Source organism: Tachysurus vachellii, chromosome 6, assembly GCF_030014155.1.
Source record: "Tachysurus vachellii isolate PV-2020 chromosome 6, HZAU_Pvac_v1, whole genome shotgun sequence".
NCBI lineage: Eukaryota > Metazoa > Chordata > Actinopteri > Siluriformes > Bagridae > Tachysurus > Tachysurus vachellii.
The window spans coordinates 20,638,298-20,650,800 of NC_083465.1; the positions used below are offsets into that span (position 1 = coordinate 20,638,298).

The following is a 12,503-nucleotide window of genomic DNA, read 5'->3' on the forward strand; positions in this document are numbered from 1 at the left end:
CAGCAAGCGCGTTTGTCTTTTTCTTGTGGGCAGGTATGAAGACTACAGTTAGTGAAGCAGAGCACCCTTTGCTCTGTGAAGGCACTAGAAGGGAGAAAGGAGACCTCGCTTTGGCTCTTATGATCACCTACAAGGATGACCAGAGCAAGCTGAAAAAGGCTCGTTTTGGTTTTGTCATTTTTATCACAATTATATGTCATAGTAATACTTAGTTTTATTCAAATATAAATAACAAATATATATCAAATATAATTCTTATTCAAATGCTGTTAGTGTAGTAGTGTTGCTTGCTTAGCTCATTGAATTTTTGAAGTAAAGATTCACAGATGGAAACGACTTAATTCACCACACAAATTTGTTTTCCTTTGCAATATTGTGTTTTGAAACCAGCGATGGGCAAATCTAAAGAACAAGAGCGGTATATAATGACTCTAAAATGTATATCAATAAGTACTATCTATAAAACAAGGGTATTTTAACTTAAATTAAAGTAAAATAAGTGTATTAAAAAAGTGAAATTAAAATAAAAGTTTAGGTTTGGTGTCATTTTCTTTATAAATCTATGGATAAGAAACTAGATTCACCTCTGATGCAGTGAGAAGAAAGAAAGGATCTGCTCATGATTCAAAACATACAAGCTCATCAGTCAAGCACAGTGAAGGTAGTGTCATGGCTTGTGCTTGCATGGCTGTTTCTTTAACAGACTCACTAGTCTGTATTGATGATGGAACTCATTACAGTAGCAGAATGGAGTCTACAGGAACATTTTCTATGCCAGTTTATAGAGAAATTCATCCAGTCTTAATTGCGTGTAACTTCATGCAGCAGACACAGAATGACCAAAAACACACTGCCAACAAAACAGTGGACTTCGTTAAGGGGGAAAAAAGTCCAAGGTTTTAATCTGGTTATGTCAATCACCAAACCATAACCCAATTGAGCAGCATTTCAGCTTCTGGTGAGGAGACTAAAGGGGGGAAAAAAGCCTTTGAAACGTACAACAACTGAAAGAAGCTGTGGCACAAGGTTGGAAAACTAAAAGAAAGGGATGTGGTAGATTGGTGATAAAGGTGTTGAACTATTGATCGGAAAGTTGTGAGTTTATATCCCCGGTCCACCAAGCTGCCACTGCTTGGCCCATGAGCAAGACCCTTAACCCTCAATTGCTCTGTTGTATAAAATGATTTTAAATGTCAGTCGCTCTGGATAAGGGAGTCTTGAGAATGAAGAATGCAACAGTTTTAAATCTTAAGTGTATAGCAAAAACAAAAAAGTAGCCTTGTTCTTTAAATACTTTTGGAGGGATGCAGGATATATTGCAGTCGTCCTCTTAATTTCTAATAAATCATTGCTTTTAATTTTAACAGATTTACACACCTTTCGTTTACAGATTTTAGACAAGCTTCTTGACCGTGAGAGTCAGACTCATAAGCCCCAGACTCTCAGCTCATTCTACTCCAGTAAACCGGCAACAGGTAGCCAGAAGAGTCCATCTAAACATGCGACTCATGGAAGCAGTGCCACAGGAAGTGTGTCTAAACATGCAGCACCAGCTACGTCAGGAGGCTCCACCTCTGTGCAAGGTGCCTCAGGTGGTGGCGTTGCTGGGCCGCAGGGTGGGCTGACGGGCTCTGGGGTTCAGGGCACGGCATCGGGAGAGGCAGCCAACGAGAGCCGAGAGCAAGGTGAGTTTCTCCGTGCAATATTTTTGGATGCTTACTTGCCTGTTTTCTCTGCACGTCAAACAGGCAATGAAATAATATTGCTTTATGCTCACATGAGCTATTTGGGATTCACATAAAAATGCAGTGCAACTGGGCCAACAGTTATGTGACCTAAATTATGTGTCACTTTATAAACAACAGATTAAGGTTAATCAATGCCTAGGTCACTTAAGAGACTGTTTCTTTTCTTTTCTTTTACTTACAGACATGTCTATTTATTTGTTTCATTAATAGTTCTGGGTGTTCTTGCATATGCTCGCTAAATCTAAGTTCATTTGCATCATCACTGGTCTACATTACACCATTAAGTCATTGTTGCCACCTACTGGATATATTTTGAACTTCTATAACACATGGCAAATTATTGTGAATACGGCTTTGAGAATGAATGTTAGGAAATGCCTATGAATGTTCAAAGACTATAAAATGCTGCTCTGACTAGATATATTATTTACATGTTCATTATTTACAAATTTTATTTATACATCCGTTATATATCCATTATCTTAGTCACCTCAGGCTTGCTCATAGGGGATAAATATAAACCTTTTGTACAATAGATTTCTTATGTTCTGTCTTTATGTTCTGCTTTGAGACAACGTCCATTGCTAAAAGCATTATACAACTAGAATTGAATTATATACAACATCTGAAAACTATTTATGTGAATTTTGTTGAAGATAAGGCAGTGTATCTGTATATGACAGGGTTAGAGGTATGAGTATGACAGCTTTGGCCCAGCGATACCGTCTTTGAGATTTTCATTCAGTCTTTGTACTTAGTCATCATCTTTGCTTTTTACCTATTTAAGGCTTAAAGAGAAACTTGCTCTTTAGTGGGGTTATGAAAGCAAAAGTATATATTAAAAAGAAATACAGACTTTGCTCATAGCCTCTTAACTATGCTTATGGATGAGTGTTTTTTTCTTTTTTTTTTTTTAACTTTTGGGCAGATGGAGCTCAGTCTTCCTCATGTGAGCAGCAGAATGAGGTGGCTTCTTTTAAGCCTGAGGGCACGGTGCCCAGCCGCCTGGCACTAGGTGGACGTGGAGCCTATGGATCACGCTGCTGGGGTTCACCTGTACGGCAGAAAAAGAAGCACACGGGTATGAATTTGTATTGACTTAAAGCCTGTGTTCCTTTAAGTGTCAATTTTTTTTTTGTCAACGCTACATAATAAATGTGTATAATAATAGCTTGCATTTAATCCCATGTTAGTATTATTTGTGACTCTTTTTTGTGTATTCACCTGGTGGCTGTATGGTCTTTCAGGGATGGCGAGCATCGACAGCAGCGCTCCTGAGACCACCTCTGACAGTTCCCCCACACTCAGTCGTCGTCCATTGAGGGGTGGATGGGCAGCGTCTTCTTGGGGAAGGGGTCAAGACAGTGACAGCATCAGCAGTTCGTCTTCTGATTCGTTGGGCTCCTCGTCATCCAGCGGGTCACGCAGAGCTGGAGGAGGAGCCAGAGCTAAGAGCACTGACACCAGCAGGTGAGGCGAGAATCCAGATGAATGCTTTTATCTGGCTTATTTGGAATACTGATATTTGAAAGTAATTGATTCACACCTGCAAACATGGTTGGACCTGAGCCATGCCAAATGTATGCAGCTTTAATCATAACCATAAATATGTTGGCTACATAGAAGCTGAATCTCTTCTATCGAGTTGTGTTATGTTAAAAGTAAAAAAATCAGCCTTATTGTGTATTAAAATATCTGCTGAATTCTTCCAGTAAGCTAACATAGAAACTTATTTGGGACAGATTAAGTAGCCAGTGACAAAAGTTATAAGAAATGCCCACAGATGTCTATGAAAAATGTTTAAATATCTCCTTATTCATAAAAAACATCTAGGCTTTAGAAATTTGTAGAGGAGGTGAAATCAGTTTTATTGTGTATGTTCTGATTACGATCTGATTAGTTAAAATGATTATACATTATCACATTGTCAAGAAACATCCCTAGGGGAAGTTCATTCCACCACCTCGGTGCAAGAACTGAAGAAACACACTTCTGATTTTTGTATTGAATTTTTTTTGAACAGGTATAAAGGGCGTCGCCCTGAATGCCACGCTCCTCATGTGCCCAACCAGCCATCAGAGGCGGCAGCTCACTTCTACTTTGAACTGGCCAAGACTGTGCTGGTGAAGGCTGGAGGAAACAGTTCAACCTCCATCTTTACTCAGCCTTCTGCCAGTGGGGGCCACCAGGGGCCTCACCGCAACCTGCACCTGTGTGCCTTCGAGATTGGCCTGTATGCCTTAGGCCTGCACAACTTTGTTTCTCCCAACTGGCTGTCTAGGACTTACTCATCTCATGTGTCCTGGATCACAGGTGAGTAAAAAGATATTTTTGTGTAGTTTAGAGCTGACGAGACAAAATGTTTCAGAATTATAAGACTGTTTTGACACATCACTTTTTTCTGTTTTCTACAGGCCAAGCTATGGAGATTGGCAGCGCAGCTCTTAATATCCTTGTGGAGTGTTGGGACGGTCATCTCACCCCTCCGGAAGTAGCGTCACTGGCAGATCGGGCATCACGGGCCCGTGATCCCAACATGGTACGAGCTGCAGCTGAACTTGCACTGAGCTGTCTACCTCATGCTCATGCCCTAAACCCCAACGAAATCCAGAGGGCACTGGTGCAGTGCAAAGAGCAGGTACATTAAACGCTGTTATTATTAATAATAAATGCTCTGTATCTCGTGTGGTATATGTATAATTTCCTATAATTTGCTCTTTTTCCAGGATAATGTGATGCTGGAGAAGGCATGCATGGCTGTAGAGGAGGCAGCAAAGGGAGGAGGTGTGTATCCTGAGGTACTCTTTGAGGTGGCTCATCAGTGGTACTGGCTGTATGAGCAGACAGTGGGTGGAGTCTCTGCAGCACAGAGGGAGGGGCCAAACCGGTGCGGCGCAAACGGTGGAGCGGCTCGGAGACCTCCAGAAGGGAACTGCGGTGTGTTGGAGAGCTCTGTAGTCATGGACTCGGCCGGTTTAGCAGCTGTTACTGCATCGGTCAGCACAGCTGCTGTTGTGCCCGTCATATCAGTGGGCTCTACCCTCTACCAGTCACACACACTGCCGGGCACAGCCATGGCACACACGGCAGGTCTGCACCCCTATACCACTATCCAAGCCCATCTGCCTACTGTCTGCACCCAGCAGTATCTGGGCCATCAACTTCAGCACGTCCCTCGACCTGCCGTCTTCCCTGTGTCTAGTTCTGCATATCCACAGGTTTGTGGGAGCTGTTATTTTGTAATTAACTGACTCGGTTGTATTTGAGTGGATTATCTATCTTTGTTTATTGAAACACTTGAAGTAAGCAGGAGAAGGCATAAGTTAGTCTCTCGATATGCTCACTTTTTTACTCACAGTATTCAATTCCATATTATCTTATTAAGAATCTTATCAACTGACATTTACAAGAATTTAAACTGTTTGTGTACCCATAGGTGTCTCTTACAGGTGTAAATGTAATTGAGTTGGCTTCCTGTGCTCTCTCTCAGGGAATGCATCCTGCCTTTATTGGTGCACAATACCCATTCTCTGTAGCCTCTGGGCCTCATCCCCCCATGGCAGCAACTGCAGTTACCTTCCCCGGAGTCCCCGTACCATCTATGACTCAGATTGCTGTCCACCCCTACCACACTGCTGAGGCAGGGTTACCCCTCAGCACTACTGTGGCAGGTGAGAGGAGAAAGAGTGAGTGGAAGCAAGTGTGTGTAACAGAGCCGATCCAGAATTCTCCTCAGTTTTGTTGTAGAATAAATAATGTGTATTGTTTATTCTTATTAAATGTCTTCGCTTCCAATGTATGGTTAAAGGTATAAGGATCAAAGTTGTATTGACTTAATGTTGTCTCTGTTAAAGAACAGAGTGAACTTTTAGTTGAGTTTCCATGAAATTGGGTTTAGTCCAAAGATGAATACTGGTAGCTAATGTAGATTTACTATAGTAGGGAAAAAAAACTGATTTCCTTATACAAGGTTTCATCAGCAGACATTTTTCTTAACCCATATTTTTGTCTTTCCTAAGTGGGTGGGGTTCACTCAGGCACCACCATCCAGGCCATTCAGGGGACATCGCTTCCTGGTCTTTCTTCTCAGCCACCTTCTTTGGTCAGTGCTCCCTTCCCCATGGAAGACGAGCAGCACAGTCAGCCTGTCAGCCAGCAGGGGCTGCACTATCTACACTCAGCCTACAGAGTTGGTAAGGAAGACCGTTAAATCAGCTAAAGGTCCGAAGCTGTGGCTTTCCTTACTAAAATTCAGTATATTATAATTCATTGGGTGGGGGACATATTTGTGTAAATATGTGATGCCTATTCATAATACTGGAAATGATATAGAGAAGGGAGAAAATTCTGAAAATATTTATTCCAGGTTTTATGCCTTATCCAAAAAATGGATATCCATAATGCTATATTGAGTAACAGCTGAAACAAACAGAAACTTTCTGCCTTTTCTTTATTAGCTAATGGTCTTAATGATCGATCTGCTTTAAGAGCTGGTTCATGAGACCGGAGAAGGGAGCACAGAAAACTTTTAGAGATCAGTGACTTGACATGGTTCTGTAATACATGTCTTTTGGAAAAACCTAGAGTCTTTATTAGTACAGGAAACCTAAAGAAGAAGCTGGAGGTGAGTTTGGAGTCATGGCGTGGCAGTGATGCAGGTGTTAAGCCTTGAGAAATATTAATGTATGCGTGACAGGTGTTTTATTACCTTCCTATGGGAAAGTTTAGCAAATTAACAAGATGAATAGCTGTTATTGTATGAGTAAGTGGCAAGTGTGGGTAAGTGCTGATGCAAGTGGTTTATGTTCTCTTGCAGGTATGCTGGCGCTGGAGATGCTGGGTAGGAGAGCTCACAATGACCATCCTAACAACTTCTCCCGCAGCCCTCCGTACACAGAGGACGTGAAATGGCTGCTAGGCCTTGCTGCAAGACTGGGTAACTCTGTCATTTCCAGAATACAGCTTTAGAAAAAGCAGCTTCTTTGAGCTGGTTTGTAGTTTTCTGCTCTCTCGCTGTAATGACTGGTGGGATTGGGATGGTAAATGTAAAACAACATGATGTAATAGCTTGTGTAGCGAGGAGAGAAAGATACAGAGTCATCTAAAAGGAGTGGTACAAGGGGAGTAGATTTTGGGAGTACTTAAAAATCATAAAAGGTGTTGTTTGGGTCAGTGGATTAGGTTCATGTACAATAATTGTGAAACAGTACTGTAAGAAAGACCTTTACATACAGATCCTTACTTTTTTTTTCTGTGCTACCTACTTTTTTTTTATATAATTTTCTGTCATGAAGTCTTATTTAACTTTCTGGGACTGTTTTTCCTGCTCCTTCTGTCTCTGTCTCTGTCTCTGTCTCCAGGTGTGAATTATGTCTATCAGTTCTGCGTGGGGGCTGCCAAAGGTGTGCTGAGTCCATTCGTGCTGCAGGAGATCATTATGGAGGCTCTGCAAAGGCTGAATCCTGCACACATTCACGCTCACCTCCGCACTCCTGCCTTCCACCAGCTCGTACAGCGCTGCCAGCAAGCCTACCTGCAGGTGAGACACACGAAGCTAAGAATTTTACAACCAAACTCTCAACCTACTGTGTCCCAATATACAATGAAAAGCATGTGCCAGAAAACTAGTTTAGAAACCTGTGTAAACATAGCAGCAGTATGGTGTTTACTTTTGCGAAGTGGGGAGGAGGGATTTCTTTGAGCTAAGAAAGGATAATGTCTTTTTAAGGATATGCTTAAAAGTATTCAGTCCTTTTTATTTTCCTATATAGATTAGAGATATAATTGGATACAAATACATTACTTGGAAAGGACAGTACAGTTACAGCAGTTATAAAAGGGGTGAAAGGGCTTTTTTTTTAATAATCCCTGGTTTGCTCTAGTAGCCTGAACGAAACCCTAAACTAACTTACTAAATTGTAAAATAAGAAATTTTTCTTCCACATTTCTGATCAGTTTTTCATACAAAGCAGATCTCCAAAAAAATTATAAAATATTAACTTGTGCTTTCCTTGTGAAAGGGTTTTTTTTATTCTTTTTAAATCAGTCTTTAATAAAAGTTCTTCATTGTTATTAAAAGAAACTAGAAAAATCATAGAGACATATTAATGAAAGCATTTTAGAGGACGTCGTTTAGATTAGCAGCAGAACTGCGAGTTCACTGGACACCTAATGATGCTGATCCTTCTGGAATGTAGCAATCCCTGAAAGTCTAAGTAAATCTGTTAGAAAGTTATTATCGATGGCTGTCGATCAACTGTAATCAGTTCTTGGGTTTCTGAAAGATGCTGTTATGAACTATAGATACCCAGTTAACTCAGTCACGTTAGAAAGAGATCCACAGAGCATCTGGTCGAAACTAGTTATGAGCTCACTGAGTAACTGCAGTAATTCAGTGTCGACTAAAGTTCTGTGTATCTGTATACTTTATTTTTAGTGTTTTCCGGATAAAATACAGATGCAGATATTTTGAGCATTTAACAGATACAGATAGATGTGTAACCTATATATAAAGAAAGGCTCTTGGTCCTTAAACAATTTCTGAAATTTACATAAGTTCTTCCATATGCAGTTATTTCTGGTTTGGATAACATTCGACAGCGAATCTCACCCACACTATATACTGTTAGGTAAAAACTGTGTGGTAAAGTAGCATAAAAAACACAACATGAGGTAAATTCTATTTAAAAAGTGTCTGGATGACACGAATACTTCAGTTAGAAAATCTACATGATAACTTTTTTTTGTTCATATATATATATATAAAAACCTGTATGACAGCCTTTAAACTTTAGAAAAGTAATTGCAGCAGTAATAAGAGAAATTTATAGAACAGTCCTACGTTCCATTCTGGGAAGACTAGGGACACTGCAGCTGATAACATGCCCATCACTGATGCTGACAATTGGATGGCAAGTTTGAGCAATATTTCTGTGGCTTGCTTAATTTTTGCTTATGAGAACACATGAAAGACAGCTAGTATGAGTCAGACACCGAGCGTGACAGACAGGGAGACACTGCATGAGGGGTTCTTGCTTTCTTTTCTGCCAGCAGCTTTCAGGCCACGGGCTGTCAGTGTGTGTTAGACGCTCTCTCATCAGCACAGCCCACCGAGCAAGCACACTCCCACTCCCCCTCACCTCTATAAACACTATGCCATACACTATTTATATTCACTGAGGGCAGCAGTCAGAGGAGCTCGCCTCAGAATCTTAACTTGGCACGTCTTAGATGTGTGAATCTTAGATGTAAAGTTGTCTTTTATGAAGGAAATGTCTTACCTCTGGTCATGGCTGCTTAAAATGATTAACATTCTGATTAAATACAAGTGTGAACCACAAAAGACAGAGGATTGAAAATACACTTTTGGCAATTTTTTCACCTCTGACAATAGTGCAAGCTTGAGCACTAGAGCAAAATAGCACAGAATGTACAAAGGGTCCGTGTCTTTTGAAAAGAGCCATAAATCTTAAAAGCCTTAAATTCCTTTTAGCCTTTCCTTTTATTCCGTAGATCAGTGTTTCAGAAATGTCAATCAGCATGATCACTATTTAAATACACAACAAGCGTAATTAAGAAACAGCAACATGTCTTCAGTGAAGACTTGTTTAATTTGGTTATTCCTTCTCAAAACAACAAAATAGTGTTTATTAATGGAGTTACATGTAGCGACTCTTTTAATTAACTATCAATCACATGTTACTCTTATCTTTGTTGAGAGCCTACATTTGATTTCTTGAATGTTGCAACCAGCAGCACAAGCTGTCTAAGTCTCCTGCAATATCAGCACAGACTTGTTTGTTGATATGCAGGAGAGACTGTGGTGCTAAATCACTCTCCCCATGCGCGTCTAACGAGATGACGTGGCATTCTCAGGCAGAAATCTACCCTGACTGGCAGTGAGGGATTGTGCTGGAGAAAAATATGTTCCATACGCTGTCTTTCTTTGGTAGAATCCAATTTGATTTCTTGTTGAATTCAAGGTACAGAGATATGATGAGAATACGATTGTTTATACATCTCATTTTATGTCGTATATAAAACCTACTTGTTTTCCATTTTTCCCCCCAATAAAGATTGTTCACTGATCATACTATGCAAAGATGTCATGTAGATGGACGATCTAAATGTGAGACACATGAGAAACACACTGTGCTCCTGTCTCATTAAGATACATTAATATTTAAATACGTTAAGGGTTAAGTCTTTAAAGTAGATCATGTTTTAATTTTCAATAGAATATGTTTATAGACTGTATAGGTGGACAAATTCTACTTTTATTAGTTATATAAAAGTGCATCAGTCTGATAAAAATATCTAAAAGCCTGGAGACATCCCAGTCCCAGTTGTCCAAGCTAATGACGTTGTCAGTTCAGTGTTTGCACATAAGCTGTTTTTCAACAGGCATGTCTTTTACTTCGGAGGAGTAAAAAACTCTCATGTGAAATAAAGTGACATTTTGGCCATAAAGGCAGAGTATTTCAAAGCAGAACCACAATCCCTGTCTATGAGTATCGTGCAAGCTGTTCTGCTGTTGCCTAATTTCATGTTTTCTCATTCCTCAAACAGTACATCAACTATCGGCTGATCCACCTGACCCCGGCAGACTACGACGACTTTGTCAACATAATTCGAAGTGCCCGCGGGGCGTTCTGTCTCACCCCCATGGGCATGATGCAGTTCAACGATGTTCTGCAGACCCTAAAGAGAGGGAAGCAGACCAAGGAGCTGTGGCAGCGGATCTCGCTGGAGATGGCAACGTTTTCACCCTGAAAGCTCCACCACCAGCAGGCACTGACTGACTGAACTGCAGCTCGCCCGAGAGCTCAGCCCAAGCCTAGTGTGAACCACAGCGCCCCCTGCAGAGCCCGAACCCATCACTGGCAGCACAATCTGTCCTCCTCTTGGTCCTGTATTACTCCAGGATGTGCAATCTCATGGAGTTTCTGAGACATGGGGGGGGAAAATACTTGTGTTAAAAGGATCCTTCCCTTATTATCGAGCCCATTGTCGTGTCTGTTTTTTTTTTTGTTTTTTTTTGTGTGATGTCGAGTAAATTATGACTAGTGTTTTATCTTAAAATCTGTTGTTTTTCCTCTTTTCACTTTGTTGATGCTCTGCTTCACTGACTTTTAGTTGTATGGTTATTGAAATACAAAAACAAGTTTGTTTTTTGTTCCTTCATTAGTTTTGTTGATGTTGATTCAAATTTGAATGAAAACTAAATGTCAGACTCATACTGCAACATTCCTCTGCTTCTGGAGGAGTGAGCCTCCGCTGGGCATAAAGGATTACAGCGTCGGATACTCGGTGTATGAACGAGGGAACGAGAACATCTTTTATTAAAAGAAGGAAACGGACATTTAATAGGAAACAATAATCCAGTACGGGTGAGGATTCTTCTACGTTTTGTTTTATTCTTTGTTTTTTGATATTTTGTATAGTGTGGTGTGAGCAGAGAACAGTTTATGGAATGAAAGTGACTGCTAGCTGAGTTCCCTTTTCCAGCTGGCTGTTGGTGGCGAGGGCTTGAGGTTTTGGAGCACAGAAGTTTGGCTGGACCAGATTTTTATTTTTTTGGAACCTACATGACTTTTTCAAAAATGTATCTATTATAAGTCCACTGCCAACAGGCTCTTGTCCCTCCACTCTTTTCTTCAACATTAAACTTCACAGATTTTTGTTTTTGTTTTCTGTGCTTGTGTATTCATTATCGAATGTCGATGTGCACACACAGGCGAAAGTAGTACTCTCCTTTTATCTCAGATCTCATTAATGGCTCTGTCCTTGAGATACATACCTGTGCGTGCATACACACACACACACACACACGCTTTTGATGTTAACCTAAAGAAGCTGGTCCATTGCCAGGTTCCTGTGTTCCAGCATCAAGTCTGACTCCCACTTTGGAGCTCACTAGTAGGGAATGATTGTAGAAATTGTACTGTGATATTTTTGTATTCTTCAAAGTGTAGCTTGATTGGGAAGAAGATATATAAATATATATGAATATATAAACTGTGCTGATTGCAAATTGTTGTAATCTAGACTAAAGGAAAATGGAACAGACAAAAAGCAATATTGAAAATGTAGAGTTTACTTAATAAAGATAACTCAAAACACTAATTTTGTGGTCTTCCGTGTTACAATTCCAAAATTACAAACCTGGGTTTGGGTTTCATGTCATGCTTGAGGATTTGTGCTTTATTTCTTGTAACCACTGACGTCTTAAGATGGAGCAAGAAAGGTTTTTATTTTGGCCTCACAAACCCTCACAAGGAGCAAACTGGAAAAACTCTTTACATTTGCGATACATTAACAATGGAATTGAAATTTTTGTTAAATATCAGGCATGTAATGTACGTTGAGTGCTGCAAAAAAGGGAGGAAGTACAAAGCCGTAAATTGCAACTTATACAAGGAAATTAATATTTTAATTTTCAATCATAAATAATTTTTAGATTTATTTTACAAGATTTCTCATTTGGGAATTTGCAGGATGCCAAAATCCAGGAATAAATAAGAATTCCCATGTGAGACCCTTGTTGTCCGTTGAAGTAAAATGAATATACATGATAAATGTGTTTTTGTGTCAGTATGTCTGATGTGTTCGACATTCACTTTGGTTTATTCCCAATTGTAAAAACATTCTAGGCTAAGGTGCAAATTTACATAAGAAAATATTTAAATTTTCTTTAAACAAATAGATGGACAACTCCGTCCAGTTTGTATCCTGCCTTGATGCCCGATGACGCCT

At 40.1% G+C, this 12,503-nt stretch overlaps 1 protein-coding gene across 4 annotated transcripts in view; it reads left to right on the forward strand.

The window, feature by feature from the left end:
- Positions 1–11,873, forward strand: part of zswim8 (zinc finger, SWIM-type containing 8) — a 33,440-nt gene extending 21,567 nt beyond the window's left edge. Inside the window, exons 15-26 of one of the 4 annotated variants that reach the window (XM_060872817.1) lie at positions 34–158; positions 1,391–1,685; positions 2,677–2,829; positions 2,996–3,218; positions 3,772–4,061; positions 4,163–4,386; positions 4,475–4,966; positions 5,185–5,434; positions 5,768–5,941; positions 6,565–6,684; positions 7,109–7,287; positions 10,317–11,873. In XM_060872817.1, the coding sequence (XP_060728800.1) occupies positions 34–158; positions 1,391–1,685; positions 2,677–2,829; positions 2,996–3,218; positions 3,772–4,061; positions 4,163–4,386; positions 4,475–4,966; positions 5,185–5,434; positions 5,768–5,941; positions 6,565–6,684; positions 7,109–7,287; positions 10,317–10,520 (2,729 nt within the window). In that variant the 3' untranslated portion in view covers positions 10,521–11,873. The remainder of the gene's footprint in view (positions 1–33; positions 159–1,390; positions 1,686–2,676; positions 2,830–2,995; positions 3,219–3,771; positions 4,062–4,162; positions 4,387–4,474; positions 4,967–5,184; positions 5,435–5,767; positions 5,942–6,564; positions 6,685–7,108; positions 7,288–10,316) is intronic. The other 3 variants (XM_060872818.1, XM_060872819.1, XM_060872820.1) reach the window with 3 other exon arrangements.
- Positions 11,874–12,503: the final 630 nt, after the last annotated feature.